The 18,220-nt window shown below is 37.0% G+C and overlaps 1 protein-coding gene across 1 annotated transcript; it reads left to right on the top strand.

Moving 5' to 3' along the window:
• Nucleotides 1-14,132: 14,132 nt before the first annotated feature.
• LOC145041119 (protein kinase STUNTED-like) lies at nucleotides 14,133-18,003 on the top strand. Its single transcript, XM_078989089.1, has 10 exons — nucleotides 14,133-14,462; nucleotides 14,558-14,655; nucleotides 14,772-15,024; nucleotides 15,111-15,806; nucleotides 15,915-16,163; nucleotides 16,348-16,508; nucleotides 16,593-16,672; nucleotides 16,800-16,947; nucleotides 17,048-17,194; nucleotides 17,487-18,003. Exons 1-10 carry the CDS (start codon nucleotides 14,288-14,290, stop codon nucleotides 17,754-17,756), a joined length of 2,277 nt encoding a protein of 758 aa, XP_078845215.1. The 5' UTR covers nucleotides 14,133-14,287; the 3' UTR covers nucleotides 17,757-18,003.
• The last annotated feature ends 217 nt before the right edge of the window (nucleotides 18,004-18,220 follow it).

The raw sequence follows: 18,220 nt of genomic DNA, 5'->3' as shown, positions 1-18,220 counted from the left end.
ACCAACATGGCGTGTCTAGATAAGAAGAAGCGTGACTTTCATTAAGCTCAAGACGACGTGTTGCCTCTTGGAACACGACGTGTTGACAGCTATAATGAAAACCCAAATCTTCTGGGTTTTGCTCCATATTTAAAGGAATAAGATGGCTAGGGTTTGTTCATCCTCAGCCCCTCAAACCCTGAAAGAAACCCTAATCATCTTTCCCTCCCATTTTTGAGCTAGTTTGGTGTTTTTGAAGCTAAAGAAAGAACAAGGTGGAGGTAGGAAGCAAGGATCCAACAAGCAAGCCCTCATTCTTCAGTTTAGCACTCTTCTGAACCTTTGTAAGTGTCCAAGACTCGATTTTTATCATCCCAAGGTGTTAGATCTTGAGTTTTGTTCCTTTAGTTTCTTATATTTGAATGATGGAATGGGTAGATCTCATAAAGTTGGCAACTTTATGAATCTCCAGGTCAAGAGGAGTTAGTGTTTTGGATTTGGAGTATAATCAAGTTTTGATGTCACGCATAGAGATTAGGCCATGAGTCCCCATTTTGACTTAATTCGGGTTTAAGACATGCATTGGGCATGTATGTCTATAAAACACCAACCTTTGGGATGATTTGGTGTTTGAATCACTTCTAGAAAGGATGGACCTCGAACTTTAAGGATTAAGTGCTTGTTGTTTAAGTTCTTGCATTATTAAGCTTTATGGATTGAGTTTTGAACCTTTTTAAGTAGTCTCAATGGATAAAGTCTCCAACTTTATCCTTCTGGACCACGTTATAGACTAGATATGAGCTTTGGAGCTCTTGGAATCGGAAAAAACAACTTAATGTAATAAGTTGTTGAAACTCGAGCAAAAACGGTGCGTTTGCAAGTTAACATGATGTGTTGGCTGGGGTTTTCCTGACTATTTGGATGATAGCGAAACACAGTGTGGCTAAGGGGAAACACGGCATGTTTGGTCAACATGAACTGGTGGCTTTGACTTTGACCAAAAGTTTGATCAAGGTTGACCATGAGATATTTTGGGCTATGTTTGGGCCTTTTGGATTATTAGGTTTGGCTTAAGTCCTGGTCCAAACTAGGTAAGGGGTAAATGTAATCCCTGTGTTTCTAGGCTAAGCATTAGTATACTAGTATAATAGTTAGGGTCAACAATTATAACCTACTTTGAAGTAATAAAGAAAAATTATTTGAATATTTTGTGAATTATGTGATTTTGTATGCATTATACTTATTTATAAGATATAATAAGTTAAAAATAAAAATAAGCGCCAAAATCCGAGTTATAACGAATAAGTTATCACCTGGAGATATAAAGAACGCCGAAATCCGAGTTATAATGAATAAGTTATCACATGTCGAAGTTTCACGACAAAACCGGCATAACACCGGGAATCATAAAAAGTTAGTTTAAGATAAAGTATTTTTAGACTTAGTGATCTAAACAAAAGTTTTATAGTACGTCTCCACCTATGCATGGATATAAAGAACGTTAAAAACGGAGCTCGCATGCAAAAGTTATGATCTTCCGAAGATGTAGTTGTTTGAGAGCATGACACGTGGCCGAAACCCTAATCTATCAGGGTTCACGATGTGAGCATGTATTCTCACAACGTGACGAGTCAAACGGACAATTCTCAAGGCTAGAATACATATGGAAATTCTACAAAGCGATAAGTTAGGGCTCACGAGGTTAGCATGTATTCTCACGACGTGAGAAGTCAAACAGACACCTTCCGAAGCTAGAAACACAGATGGCAAAGCTACGAGGTGATGCAGCCAAGACTCACAACGTGAGCATTGATTTTTCACGGTGTGAGAGTACCCTAGACTGCCTACAAATAGCAAATCGACCCTTTCATTCCTTACACTATACCTTCTTTCTTTCTCTCGTTTACGGAAGGCATTCCTTATCCCGAGCCCGACGATCACGAACCGCTGACCATTTCTAGTTAGATTCTATCAAATCACGCTACTAAAGTGAGTGCACAGTTACTTTCATCTTACACATAGATATAAAGTATTTAATATAATTTACGTGCTATGTGTGCATATTATCTGTGTTCTTGATATTTATGTTGGATGAACAAAATATACATGTTTTATTCGATTTAGACTATATATATATATATATATATATATATATATATATATATATATATATATATATACCTATAATTATGATGGGTAAAGATAGGTAGATGATATAGATGATGAAATAATTGATGAGCGGCCTCGATGTTTAATTTGATTAAGTTATCTAGCGGAGTATAGATGACGATCACGGACTATTCTAGACAATCTAGTGGAACACTGGCAGGCTTGCAACTTGTATGTGTTTTTGAACTATGTGTTCACCATGTGTACTCCATCCCTCTCATGGTTGCCTTATTTGACATGTGTTGCTGAGGAATCCCCTAAGCATTGTTGTCATCCCAGTGAAAATCCTTAGGCTAGGTCCATTATTTTAGATGCTTTAGGGATAGAAGGTGAGGATAACGGGAATGGGTAATCAGGTTGTTTGGTTTGATGAAATTAATAAACTTAATTATTATGGGTTGAAAACCCTATGTGCTCACCAGACTCCAAAGTCTGACCCACTCAGTTTATTTCATTACACGTAGTGAAAAGAGAGTACATAAGTGATGGTCTGATGAAAGATCAATAGATTATAGGCCACTAGAATAAATAGATGTTATAAGGCCTATGTTGTTTCTGTTTATGCTTTTGATCTGTGTTGACAATGACATCCCGAGTTTTTTTATATAATACATTTCTTCGGAAATGCTTTGATAAATTCTTTATCATATTTTTGGGGAAAAATTCCACAACATATTTCTTTAAAAATATACTTTGATTTTCAAATAAAGCATAAACAAATCGGTATTTTCTAGCTGTGAAAATGGGGATGTCACAGTAAATAAGTCACTTACCCTAGTAATGGTCTGATGGTTTGAATAGGAATCCAATTATTAATTAAATGTTATTTGATATTGATAGCTCGGGGATCTGTCAGCCAGCAGCCATAGATTAATTGTGTAAATCGGCAGTACGAGGTGAGTTTCCTCACTGGGTTTAGCGGGTTGAAGGCACCAATGTCGGACTATGGTTTATATGTAGGGATGCTAGATGCCTGCGTGACTCTTGTATGTGTTGAGTGACGGTATGCTTATCGGGCAAGGCCTGATGCCAGGCATAACCTAATGAGTAGATTGTGTGATAGTCATTAGTATCAGTTTTTTTATGCTTACCGGGTGAGGCCCGATGTCGGACGGGGCTCAATGATTGTATGGTATGCTATAGTCATTGTGATTATTGCATGTGCTAGTAATATTATATATTTATATAATTATATGGTTATATGATTATGTGTATATAGGGTGGATCCCAATGTCAGGCAGGGCCTGGTGATTGACAGATCTGTAATTCGAGTGGGGCTCGATGCCGGGAGGGGCCCGAAGTCGAGCGGGGCTTGATGTTAGGTAGGGACCGAGGCTAAGTGGGACTCGATACCGAGTGAGGCCCGATGGAGGGTGGTGGCCTAGTATGTGATTTATGTTTGTATTGTATGTGGTATTTTGGGAAGCTTACTAAGCTTTGTGCTTATGATTTTTAGTTTATGTTTCAAGTACATCGGTTTTCAAATGGAAGAGCTCGGGATGATTGCAGAGCACACACCACATGGTTTCCGCTTTTTAGATCTTACACTGATAAATATGTTGTTTGATATACTTATTTTCATTTGGGTTGTATGGATAATGTTTTTGGAATACTTTTTTATTTTAAAAATGAAATTTTTGGATCATATTTTTGGAACGTTACATACACACACACATACACTCCCTCTCTTTCTCTTTTTTTTTTTTCTCTCTCTCTCTCTCTCTATATATATATATATATATATATATATATATATATATACACACACACACACACACACTTTAACATTCAAAACACATATATATTCACATACACACTAAAAAGCACTAACTCACAGTTATAAACAACACTTGATGCCACTATTATCTGCTACCACCATCGCCACCACCATCAGCTACTCGTTTCTGCCGGAAAAATAAGAACGCCGCCACCACCATCCGTTGGAATATCATAACGTCACCACCACCATACATAAAATATTATAATGCTACCGTCTATCTCCTTATCATGTGATGTAATGTTCTATCTGCTAATGTTGACATCATCTCTCTCCTACTCTGGTGACCCCATATCTCTCCTTCTCGCCTCGTTGAGTTACATCATCGTCACCCTCAACCATCATCAAAATATGAACATCTGGAGTTTTCTCATCACCGAATTGAAATCACCACCACTACCAGAAAAGATGAACCAATAACTAATACACAATGGTCTGACGATGAATAAAGGAGAAAGACGAGAGGGTGGTGACTTCGGTGAAAGGGTGACGGCTTCGGTGAGAGGATGCCAACTGAAAGCTGCTAGTGAGAGGCTTTCTTGATCTTACTGTAATTCTTTTGAGACACTAAACAACATATATTCTTGTAAAATCATAAATGTATTAAGAGAGAGAGAGAGAGAGAGAGAGAGATAGAGAGAAATTGAGAGAAACAGAGAGAAGGAGAGAGAGAGAGAGAGAAAGAGATGGGGGGGTTGTATTTTTTTTCTATTTTGAATTTAAAAAACAGTGTAGTAAATAAAAAGAAAGTGAACACATAAATAAAGAGGGAAAAGTCATTTTAACCACTTTCAAGTTTAAAATTGACCATGTAACACCCCTTCTGACACGTATCACAATATTGTATGCTTTGGGCTCCCAGCACGAAAACTTCCCAAGGGGTCACCCATCCTTGAATTGCTCTCGCCCGGACACACTTAACTGTAGAGTTCTTATGAGATCCGCTGCCTTCACGACTTTAAAACGCATTGTGATAGGGAAGGTATCCACACCCCTTATAATGAATGCATAGTTTTCCTTCCCAGTCAATGTATGATCAGGTGCAAGCGACCTTCACCCCTCATTATAGGGTTCGACGTCCCTGTTGAACACATCGACCTGTGTCCCAACTCTGATACAATTTGTAACATCCCCTTTGGCATGTATCACAATATTTGTTCGCTTTGGGCTCCCGACACAAAAACTTCCCAGGGGGTCACCCATCCTTGGATTACTCTTGCCCGAACACGCTTAACTGTAGAGTTCTTATGGGATCTACTGCCCTCACGGATTTAAAATGCGTTGTGATAGGAAAGTTATCCACACCCCTTATAATGGAATGTTTCATTCTCCTTTCCATACCGATGTGGGATCAAGTGTAGGTACCACCCATCTTCACTCCCGATTATACAGTTCAACATCCCCATCAGACACATTGATGCATACCCATGCTCTGATACCATTTGTAACACCCCCTTTGGCACGTATCACAATATTATTCACTTTATGCCACTCTACATGAGGACTTCCCAGGGGGGTCACGCATCCCAGTACTATTCCATCCTGAGCATGCTTAACTGTAGAGTTCTTATGGGATCTCCTACCCTCACGACTTTAAAACGCATTGTAACAAGGAAGGTATCCACACCCTTTATAATAAAATGTTTTGTTCTCATTCCAAGCGGATGTGGGATTAGGTGCAACCCACCTTCATCCCCCGTTATAGCGTTCGACGTCGCTGTCGAACACATCGACCCGTGCCCCAGCTCTGATACCAGTGGTAACATCCCCCTATGGCACGTATCATAATATTGTCCGTTTTGGGCTCCCAACATGAAAACTTTCCAGGGGGTCACCGATCCTTGAATTGCTCTTGCCCGGGCATGCTTAACTGCATAGTTCTTATGTGATCTGCTGCCCTCACAGATTTAAAACGCGTTGTGATAGGGAATGTATCCACACCCCTTATAAGGAATGCTTAGTTCTTTTTCCCAGTTAATGTAGGATCACGGGTCGATGTGTTTGATGGGGACATCAAACTCTATAATGGGGGGTGAAGGTGCTTTGCACTTGATCCCACATCAGCTTGGAAGGAGAACAAAGCATTTCCTTATAATGGTGTGGACACCTTCCTTGTCATAACACATTTTAAAGCTGTGAGGGCAGCATATCCCATAAAAACTCTGCAGTTAAGCGTGATTGGGCGGGAGTAATGGGTGACCCCCTAGGAAGTCCTCGTGCTAAATGGCCCAAAGCAGACTATATTGTGATACGTGTCATAGGGGGATGTTACAGACCAAACTCGCAACAAAATCAAAGTTTTGGACCAGTGGTGTAAGTCTGTGACAAATTTTGACATACCATATCGGCTATTTTTGTAGTTTTGTCTATTTTCTTTCTTTTAAAACGTGTTATACCTATCTTCGAATAATGTACAAATACATGTAGCATAATGTTCAAGAGAGAAGAGGGGAAGGTAAGAGAGAGGGAAGATGCTCTCATAGGAACCAGGAGAGATAGAGAGGGTCCCACCACATCTGGTTTTGTTTTTGCGGGCAATGCCGTAGGCGGTGTGGTGTTTTTGCTGGGAGCTATCCTCCACATCAGTCCCTACTGCCTTGCCAGCTTAGCATAATGCTTAACTTGAGGCTTATCGAAGTAGACACATTCGAGGAGTCCTGTGTTGTTGCACTTCATCCATGTAAAAACCACCCTGAAGGTGACGCGGTCACCATTATATTAATTGGTCATAGTTTGAACCACGCTTGAAGATGTTTCCAAGAATATACAATACATTAATACATATAGTACAAGTATAGTAAGATGATATGGAATATTTACCATTTCTTAGATGTATTTAGACAAAGTGGTAATAATATGATGAAAAGATGACAACATTTTTAGAGTGGTCAAGTCGTGATCATTTTAGATATCCTAATACAAACAATATTATTATACATATCTAATTTGAAACTAAAAGTAAATAGTGAACTTTAAAATTTGAGTTTTTTAGCACATAACCTTAGCCTCTAAGGTTATTACTATATTTGAGTTTTTTCTATGTAGCATTAGCATTTGAGATTTTTGCCACAAAGATTTTCAAAATTGGCAGATTTGGTCCCTACGAACTTTTTAATTTCAGATTTTTGTCATAAAAGTTTTGAATATTGGGAGATTTAGTCCTTTTAATTTTGTAATTTACTAAAAAGGTCCCATGTGAAGTTTTTTTGTATAGAAACAATTTATATGTTTAAGATTTTTGTATGTTGGCAGGTTTGACCCCTTTATAGAAAATAAATTATAAAAATTGTCCTCTTAATTTACAGAAAATATCCTTATTCATTTTTTTTACAGAACATTACAAAGAGTTTTTCCATTTTAAACATAGATTAACCAATTAAAACATTTTTTACGTTAAAACAATACGTGACATTTATTTGAAACCATATTATTTTCAGAGTCAAAAGTACAAAAACAATGAAAACCAAAATCTTCGATGCACGTGTACAGTCTCACCGAGTTTTTCTCACGGACAACCTGCAAAACATTTTAACCACAAGTGCAAGTATAAATCTTAGTAAGTTCCCCAATATATCATATATCCCACTATACATATAATGCATCCACTCGAAGTCCTCGACTCTAGCGCCAACCTGCCAACTCTCCTATCAAGATGCATATACCATATATAAGAGTCACTTATAAAACATTGGGTCTATTCGAACCCCAAGTGAATGTTGTGTGTCAAATCATAGTCTTGCATACACTTCTTGCCGTGATCCAAATCATGATCTTTTCTTGTAATGCCAATGGCCAAATCCTAGTCTTACATCCAAGTGACAAAGGCTAGACATTGGTCTTTCATACACTTGCCAGGTGCTAGATCCTGGTCTTTCATAAAATTGAAAATGGTCAAATCCTGGTCTTACATGTAATACATAAAGTCATATGTAGTCAGGGATCAGATAGATAATCAAACAGATGATCCCACCCAAAAACAATAAATCAAACAAGAACCTTTCAATAAGGCTTTGGACCAAGAGTTCTCAAGCTATCTAACTTAACCACATACAACCATTACTATCCTTACCTTAACTAGTTGTTGTTAGGTTTTTATTCAAAAATAGTCCAATTTAGAGATAAAATTTGACGTAATTAACAATGAAAGCATTTTTGTTTGAATAAACTAAATCGATTTTAACCCATGGATGACCATTTTGCAAGAACTTAGAAAGATTAAGCGTAACCAAAGAAGAATAAAGTATAACATCCTTTGAAGACTTTGGTTGCTTTTGATAATTAGGAAGTTGATGAACATGGAAACAAGCTACAAAGTAGAGGATCTCTAGAGATATCTACCAATAATTCTTCAACTTGATAAGATGTTAGTCTTCTTCTTGTAATAACAATACTCCTAAGCATTTAAGAACAAACCAAATCTTTTGTTATAAAGGAGAGTTCAAGTAAAGTATCAACTTCTTCCTACTTTGATCTTAAAACTTTATGACACAAAAACTAGAGATAATATGGAGATGGGAAGCGCTCAATTTCATAGTTTTGAGCTAGTTAAACAAGAGTTACACGAAAGCCTTTAAATCATATTAATCTAAGTCCTTAACTATTGAGTTTTGATGCTATAAGACACCATGCCTCTAGCAACAAAATACTACAAGTGTAGGAAAATGGTTTTATGATTAAACAAAAGGCAATAAAAGACTAAAAGTGCAAAAAAATCACTATATTACCATAAAATTTCGATTTTGAGACCGAGTTATTTTTTTCGCAATTATGTCACTGTATTTTCAATTTTGTTGCAATATCAAACAAATGACTAGTTCTCCCTGTTCTCCTGGTAACCATCTTTCCCGAATTGCAATAAAGTCACTATGTTTACCAAAATTACGATTTTTGACATTGTGTTATTTTCCCAATTATGTCACTATATTGATAATTATGTTGCAATATCAACCAAATCGCCGGTTACCATCAATCTAACACGTTACAAAATAAATGACATGACAATATCATGACGTGGAATCCACGCTACATATCTATGTGATGTAATGTGTTTTATTAAATACACCTACTCCACACCTCTAACATTGCATGAACGAAAGAAAAGTCAGTCTGATCCATAGCCACGATACAACCCTCTATAGGGTGCGACACGACGAGGCAAAAACCTCCTTATAAAAGGAGGGACACCCATCATCATTTCTGTCCACCAATTCTTCTTCTTCTTCTTCTTCTTCTTCTTCTTCTTCTCTCTGTAACACTTGGTTCCGAATCGCTTTGTTATTTAGGGCAGCAACCCAATTATAAGTTATCACAAGGTTTAGGGCCACAGGGATGAAAGGTGTAGATCCATTTTGATGTGAGTGATGTTGGTTATGTGATGAAAGGGTTCAGGTTGTTCTTTTGAGCAAAGGGTATCGGTAAATGTGTTGGTTCGAGCCTTTTATGAATTTTGGGTTTTAGTTCGGTTGATTTTCAGGCTAAATAAAGTTGCTAGAACTGTAGGTCTTCTCATTTCCTTTCCGTGAATATAAAGAACGTCAAAATCTGAGTTATAATGAAGAAGTTATGACCATTTGAGGTTTGAAGGGTTTGGGTCGAACCGGCTACACTGGGTGTACGAGATATGTTGCGTACTTGGGTGTTATGGATGCGGGTGCATTTGGGAATGCCCTGCATTCCCTAAGGGAATGCGATGCGTTCGTCTGGGCAGATTAAACCCTAATTTTTGGGTCTTGAACCCTATTTAAACACCTTAACTCACCTCCAACCCTTATTTCCTTCAGCCTCCATCCTACCTAACCCTAAGAACAAAACCCTAAGCCTCTTGCATGCATTTTAAGTCTACCTTGAGCATTTTGGTGTTATTTGGGTGATTTTGAAGAAGAAGGGGTTTAGAGAAGAAGCATAGGGATTGATGAGAGCTTGTAGATCCAGAGGTTTTACATCATTTCCCGCATATTGAAGGTATAACGTTCTCATCTTGGTGCTTCCACATCATAGATCTAAGTTGGGTCTTGAAATATGCATGTTATGGTCTTTTGAGGCTCTTTGTGAGTTTAAGTCACTCCAAGAGCCTAAGATTGGTAGATCTCGCCTTTTCTGAGTTGGTTTTGATTTAAAGTTGGAGTCTTGATGCATTAAGTCCTCCCATGTTTAAGTTATTGATCACTTTGGGAAGTTTGGGTGTTTGGAATCATGTTTGGGTCCTTTTTGGACCATGTAAAGGTGCCTAGTGGTCAACATTATGGATTAAGACACCAATATGGATCTATTTGGAAGTTATGGATGTTGGGTTTAAGCTATTAAGTCATTTGTGCATTTTTTTGGTTTCTGGCCGGGAACGTCGTGCGTAAGGCTGAGGAACGTCGCGCGTTCTGGCTTGGTGTCCCGATGGATGGTCTAGTGACGAACGCCCAACACTCCACAAGGGAACGCCCAACGTTCGTGTCACCGGTGGAATTTTGGGCTTTTGATCTTGGACTTGGTTTTGGGGGTTTGGGATTTCTGTTTTGGGCCATGTGTGGACTGATCTGATTGAATTTTCCAGTTTGGGCCTAAGGAGTTTTGGTGTTGGGCCTTGTGGGTCCAGTTCGGATTTGGGCCTTAGAGGGCCTAGTTGGTAGTTGGGCCTTAGTGAGCCCAATTACTTAGGTTAATAGCGGGCCTAGTTGGCTGGGCCATTGTTGGGCCCTATGTTGGATTAGCCATAAGTATTAATGCAGTTTTTTTTTTTTTTTTTTTTTTTTTTTTTTTTTTTTTTGTTTTGACTCAATATTTGGAGCCGCTTCTCAGTAGCAGCAGTTGTAGGATTTGTCTACCATTTGAGGTGAGTCTTCCTCACTATACTTTTGGGTCGAAGGCACCAAGGCCGGCCCATTGGTTTGATAATTTGATATTGTTGATATGCTGAGTATGGAATATATATGCGTGCTAGTATGGTTGTGATGGTCTTGATATGTTAGATCTGTAGGACTACCTATGATACTGTCTGTTTATCTGTATTTGATATTATTTGTTATATGTTGACATATTGTGTGGGTTAGGTTGAGGTTGTACTACTTTGTGTTGTAGCCAACAAACCCTGGAGTATGCCAGTTATGAGATGAGGGCCATGGAGGGCATGCCAAACTTATACTTAGGACTCATTAGCATTCCAGATACGAGCTGAGGGATGGGTGGCATGCCAGACTTATATTGAGGGCTACTCATTGGTATTCCAGTCTAATTAGTGAGGGATCAAACCAAACATAAGATGAGGGCCCAAGGGTAAGCCAGACTTATTTTGTGGGCTCGGGAGCAAGCTGGATATGAGCTATGGGCCTGATAGGCAAGCCAGACTCATACTATGGGCTCAAGGGATAATCTAATCATTTAGCTGTGGACCCAATACATGCTGTTATTTGTATATGTTATCTGTCTGGGTGTTGGTATATTGGGGGAACTCACTAAGCTTTGTGCTTATAATTTTGGTTTATGTTTCAGGTACTTTAGTGGATTGTGGCAAGGTGGAGGGGTGACCGTACACATCCTCATGTTTTGGACTTATGATTTCTGGGAAACTCTGATAATGTGAATGTTTTCAAAACTATGTTGAAAGAGATTCTGATTTTCAAATAATGTTTTAGGAACCACGGTTTTTGTAACCACTTCTATAGAAAAAGGGTTGTTTTGAAAATTTTAAATTTTATAAATTTTTGTTACACACACACACACACACACTCTCTCTCTCTCTCCATCCCTCTTGAGATTTCGGTCTCTCGTGATTCGGCTTCTCATTCTATAATCTAGTTAGTGAAGCTTTGGAGGTTTCGGAAGGATACAAAGGAAATGAAGTAAACATCGAAGTTTTGCTCGCGACTATTCAAACCTCATCAAATTGTGTAAGTTACACTTACTTTATCTAACTTACTTTGCTTCAAGAATATGCATGTGGGTTATCTCACTATACTATGTGTGACAATATATGTCATTTTTATGTTAAAATGTGAGGAATGTTGGAATAGAGTTACATGAATAAACTAATTCACCTATATTTTTGAAACAACTAAGTAGGTTAGATAATAGTAAGTGTAACTTACTCGATTTGATGAGGTCCAAATACTTGTGAGTATAACTTTGATGTTTACTTCCTTTCCATAGTTATCTTTCCATAATCTCCAGAGCTTCGCTAATTAGATTACAAAACAAAAAGTCGAATCACGATGAACCGAAATCTCGAGAGGAAAATGGAGAGTTGGAAGAATTGGTGGAACTAAATGAGGATGAGTGACCTTCCTTTATAGGGAGGTTTTTGCCTCGCTGTGTCGCGGCCTATAAAGGGTCGCGTCATGGTCATAGGTCAGACCGACTATTCTTTCGTGCACACAGTGTTGGATTGATGGTGTAATATGGCTTCCATGTCACAATATTCTCATGTTATTTATTTGGTAATGTGCTAAATTAATAGTAATGGTCATTTGATTGATATTGTAACAAAATTATAAATATAGTGATATAATTAAGAAAAAAACACAGCGTCAAAATCGTAATTTTGATAAACATTGTGACTTTACTGCAATTCGGGAAGATGGTTACCGGGAGAACAGATAGAACCTATAATTTGGTTGATATTGCAACAAAATTATAAATATAATGATATAATTAAGAAAAAAACAACTTAATGTCAAAATCGAAATTTTGTGATAATATAGTGAAATTTTGCAATTTGCCCTTAAATAAATACAAACATTTCTTCTTTTCGGGCAAAACGGGTGTTACATCTCTATGTTTAAAAAAATTACAAGAATCATACCTACCTAATAGAAAATTTCCAGATTACACCCTCCGTACTTCCCAACCCTGCAATATATTGTTTAGTTTCGTCCCTACATTTTTTTGGTTTCACACTTTAGCCATATGAATTTTATATATTTGAAGGTCTGCTACTTATATTTTTGTAGTCACGGCAAGTCCGGTCCCCCATAAAACCGGGTAGTAACCTACTCGTTATTAACTAAAGGAAAGTAAAAGGATATAAAATGAGCGGGTGGTTGGCGTGTTTTGCTTACTTTGATTTGCATTCTAATTTATAATCCGGTCAAATTTCATGCATAATATTCTTTTCTTCTTTTATAGCATGTTGCTTATTGTAGTAGAACTAATAAGTTGACTCTAAGTAAATTGTAGCGTTTATATCTTTGTTAGTTTGTTATTGGGGACCTATAAATCTATGAGAAAATTTATATGCTTTCCATTAGACAAAAAGAATTGACTGTAATTTAGATAAAAATGATTAAATATTTATATAATCTCTATATTATCGATGGTTTGCATAAGTTATCATTTTAAATATATTATGTCTCATAAATTATTGTATTTTGAACGGCGGCATGGAGAAATCACCATTGTTTATTAGGGAAAATTACCCACCTACCGTCACAACTTTTGTATTTATCGAAAATTTGAAACATTATATTTCAGATATTCGTTTATGTTTTCATATCTTAACATTACATATTTGAATAGGGACCAGGAAAGTTTATTGAACCTAAGTATAGAGATTGGTGTCTACCTTAAATTCTTCTGTGACATCTATTTTGGTTATCAGGTTGCTGACTTCGAAGTTTTTATTAAAAAGGGGATCCTTAGGGAGATCATATATTTTTGTTCTTATTTATTATCCCTATGGAAAGGCTCTATTGGCTTTGTACGAGACGATTCTCAAAGAAGTTAAACCAGAAAAAGTTACTATGTTTGATAAGATTGTTTTTAAAGTCAAAAACTAAAAATGCATTGTATTGTCGGGTCTCACAACTCAACAACCCGAATTCTGTTTTGACTTGTTTGCAATGTTGATTTTTACTAACGTCTTAGTACTAGTAATGAATTTAGACAATACAATAAACCTCACATCTGCATTTTCTTTTTGTAGGCAACAACTTTTTAGATATTTATACATTGTTGTTGAATCTTAAAATGAATTGTCGAATTGAAAGATAAATAAAATATATTGTTATTATTCATTAGAACAGTTTTACAATAATGATTTTATATATTAGTCTTTTATTATTAAAATCTAGAAAGCAAAATCATATCAAAAACATTTTTTGCGTTTTTATTTTTGCGGCAGATCTTTTTAGAGTATTTTATTTTGTACCCTTCATTAAAAAGTAAATAATGGACACTGGGGGTGGAACCCACAAGCTGCAGATTAAAGCCCTCTTCATCCCCTCCAAGCGACCCCCAAATAAACCACACATCTGCTGATGAATCTCTCTCTACAATTTTTAATCCCGACATGACCACCCAATGTTTGTCACAAGAATTACTAGTTAAATTACCTCGAAATCTGTAGAGAATATTTGCAACAGTAAGATTCCTGTGAAGATGACTCAGTCAGAGCTCACCGGAGAGTACTATGACCAGAATGTCGCCGGAGGTCGAACGATAGTCGTCGGAGTGAAATTAGATTCAGAAAGCAGAGAGTTACTCACTTGGGCTTTGGTGAAAGCAGCTCATCCTGGTGATCGTGTTATTGCTCTTCATGTTCTAACCGACAATGGTATGAGCATCGTTTTTGATTATTTTGTAGAAAACAATAATGGGTTTTGTTATATTCTAGGGTTAATGATGATATTGGGTTTTTCTCTTGTGCAGAAATTGTGGATAATAATGGGAAATCTGCACTGCTATCTCTTGTGAAAGCTTTTGACTCCATTCTCGCTGTTTACGAAGGATTTTGTAACCTCAAACAGGTAAATTATTGATCTTTCATGTACGCTCTTTCGATTTTCGTACATATTCTGTGGGTTTAGTTAAACTTATTCGATGTAATAATGATGGAATTAAATTATGCTTCGAACATGTGCAGGTGGATCTTAAGCTAAAGATCTGCAGAGGTACTTCAATTCGAAAAATCCTTGTACGAGAAGCGAAATCTTACGACGCCAATGAGATTATAGTTGGAACTGCAAGAACGCATCATGCGATTAAATCGTCATCTTCTGTAGCAAAATACTGTGCTAGAAAACTATCAAAGAACTGTGCAATTATTGCGGTTAATAATGGCAAAATAGTGTTCCGCAGGGACTCTCCTTCATCACCGTCTAATGTCGGTGCAAAAGGTGAATTGAATACGCAAATACTATTTCTGGCAAATTTTGAAGAACAAAAAAAACTGGTTTTAATTTTTGGGTATTTAATTTTGCAGAGAATTCAGATCATCATAAAAAACGATTGTTGGGTGTGATTCATAGATCACGTAGTTTGAATCCCAAATTACTGCATAACGGCGACGAGGAAATTAAATGCAATCAAATTGATTGCAAGAAATCCGATATAGCTTTAGTAAAAACCGATTCAGATTGCCTGAAAAACGGTTTCAAATATAATTGTTCAATTTGTTCACCCGATTCAGTTCTTCCAAACACTGCTTGTGTTCTTGAAGAGGCTAGTGATGATGACAATTTCATGGCTTTAGTACCCATACAGAACCTTCAATCTTCATCAAATTCAACCCACAATTTACCCGATCGGAGACCCGGTTGGCCGCTACTTCGTCGAGCCATTTCCTCAAATCGGCTTTCCTCAGATCGATCACCTGCTCGACAGATCTCTGTGGTTCAGTGGGCCATGAGGCTGCCTTCTAGAAACTTGTTACAGATTACAAATTCGGATTTGCGCGATAGTGTAGTTGATAATAACAAAAAAGATCGATCTTTAGATGGTGAAAATGGAGCTCTTGTTCTTGTTCATGGTGATGAGATTCAATCTGATTCATGTTCTTCGAATAGGAATTCAGTAAGCTTACCTGAAGAACTCGAGGGTCTTCATGAAAAATACTCGAGTAGTTGTAGATTGTTTAAATATCAAGAACTTGTAGCAGCAACAATGAACTTCAAGCCCGGTTTGTTCCTTTTACTGTTTCCATCATATGTTTATTTAACTTTTCTTATACTTATATTATATGAATTTGTATTATTCTGTTAAATAACGATTTGGTTAAAATTTTCAGAGAATATTATCGGTAAAGGAGGGAACAGTCAAGTGTATAGAGGTTGTCTTGCTGATGGCAGGGAACTTGCTGTTAAAATCTTGAAGACATCTGAAGATGTGTTGAAGGAATTCGTGTTAGAAATCGAGATTATTACTGCTTTACATCATGAAAACATAATTTCCCTTTTTGGGTTTTGTTTTGAAGATACCAAACTCCTTTTGGTTTATGATCTTCTGTCAAGAGGAAGCCTTGAAGATAATTTGCACGGTATATACAAGTTTTCGTGTTATTATGTTGATCTATTTTGACCATTTTGCCCCAGTTGGTTCCATAGTGGTAATGTGGGCCAGCATCGGGGTTGTTAGAATAATAATTTTATTATTATTATTTTCAGACACATGTTGATTTTTTTTGGCGTTACTTTTATTCATGGAGTTCTTTGTTAAATCAGGAAATAAGAAGGGTAAGGGATTCGGATGGAATGAAAGATACAAGGTTGCTTTGGGGGTAGCTGAGGCGCTTGTTTATCTACACACTAAAAGTGAAAAACCAGTTATACATAGGGATGTTAAATCATCAAATATCTTATTGTCTGATGATTTTGAGCCACAGGTGTTGTTTTCATACATTTACTACATCGACTCTTTATTTATTTATTTATTGTTAACTTGATTATTCCTGTTTGCTTATTTTCAGCTTTCTGATTTCGGACTTGCTAAATGGGCTACACCCAATGGATTAAATATAACTTGTACCGATGTTGCCGGCACATTTGGGTTCGTATCTTGATTTCAGTTTTTTTTTTTTGTTCAAACTTTGAGTAAAAAGACAGATAAATTGTTGTCTGGATAAATGATGTTTTAAAAAAACTACCGATGGTGAATATATGATATTATGATGCAGTTATTTGGCTCCGGAGTACTTTATGCATGGAAAAGTTACGGAAAAAATCGATGTCTACGCGTTTGGTGTTGTGCTCCTTGAGCTTCTTACAGGAAGGAAACCAATAAGCAGTGCATATCCAAAAGGCGAAGAGAGTTTGGTTATGTGGGTATGTCCACTTGACCACTTGTAACTCAAAAACACATGTTGGTTTGGATTTTGTTTTTATCAAGACACTAAAAGTGACGTACATATCTATGAATATCCAGGCAAAACCGATTCTAAATAGTGGGAAATTTGCTCGGTTGTTGGACCCAAGCTTAGGCGAATACGATGCTGATCAGATGGAAAGGATGGCTCTCGCTTCTACCCTCTGTATTAGACGCGCACCACGTGCTCGACCAAACATGAGCACTGTAAGCCCTTTTTCTTTTTCCTTTTCTCATTAAGTGTTGTCAGGATAAATGACATTTAAGAAAATATTGGAGAAAATGAAAGCGTAGATGGGGAAATGGAAGGTAAAAGTAAATTAGGGTAAATTTGTAAATAGTAGTTAGGACATAATGTGGAAAGTCTGATTGTTACTTTATGCCTAGTTTGTTACGTCGGACATGACATGACATATCAGGTTGTAGTTGTAATTGTACTGGATTTGGCATGAGTTAGGTCTAATGGGACAAATAAATTGATGTTTTGTCCAACTTTTAGGTTGTGAAACTACTTGAAGGTGATGTGGAGGTTACCAAGTGGGCCCGGCTAGAAGTTGATTCAACTGGAGGGTCGGACTCAAGACTACATATCACCAACATACCAGAAGAAGAAGACGAAGAGTTTTCACAATCAAATCTAAGGTCACATCTTAACCTTGCATTACTTGATATTGAAGATTCGTCTCTTTCGATGAGCAGCATTGAAGAAAGCATCTCGATAGAGGAATACCTTCGAGGGAGGTGGAGTCGATCATCGAGCTTTGACTAACCGGAAACCGGTGTGTGTGTGTGTAAATAGGGGTTTTGAGCCATTGGATTGTTGATGGATGGATGAGAGGTTGTTTGGTTGTGTGTTGTTACCCTCCTCCTCCTTGTTACATCTCAATTTGAAATCAACAACTGAACATCAATCACAGTGAGCTTTTTTTTTTTTTTTTTTTTTTTTTTTGTTGATTAAGTGTGACCAGACATGCTTCTTAGCTAATAATATCATAATTCTGTTTTTTATGCTTCTATTTTTTTTTTTCAAATATTTAAGAAATCGGTACATTGATATAGAGGTGCACATGGACTAGGTAAAAAAGAAAAGTTTTTTTAATTTTTTTTTATAAAGACCACTGTACTGTACTAAGTAAATACACTTATTAGTTATTAGTTATTGAATTACTTTGGTTTGTTAACAAACTTGTTATAGTAAAGTAGAAAAACCAAGTGGTCTACTTAAATCAACAA

The sequence above is a fragment of the Lactuca saligna genome, chromosome 1, assembly GCF_052625555.1.
Source record: "Lactuca saligna cultivar CGN05327 chromosome 1, ASM5262555v1, whole genome shotgun sequence".
Taxonomy (NCBI): domain Eukaryota; kingdom Viridiplantae; phylum Streptophyta; class Magnoliopsida; order Asterales; family Asteraceae; genus Lactuca; species Lactuca saligna.
Note: the sequence above shows the minus strand (reverse complement) of the source record. Positions and strands in the feature narration are given on the sequence as shown.

Coding starts and splice junctions, on each gene's coding strand:
- LOC145041119 (XM_078989089.1), top strand. CDS start 14,288: ATGACTCAGTCAGAGCTCACCGGAGAGTACTATGACCAGAATGTCGCC. Junction 15,025..15,110: donor GTCTAATGTCGGTGCAAAAG/GTGAATTGAATA, acceptor TTAATTTTGCAG/AGAATTCAGATCATCATAAA. Junction 16,673..16,799: donor GATGTTGCCGGCACATTTGG/GTTCGTATCTTG, acceptor ATTATGATGCAG/TTATTTGGCTCCGGAGTACT.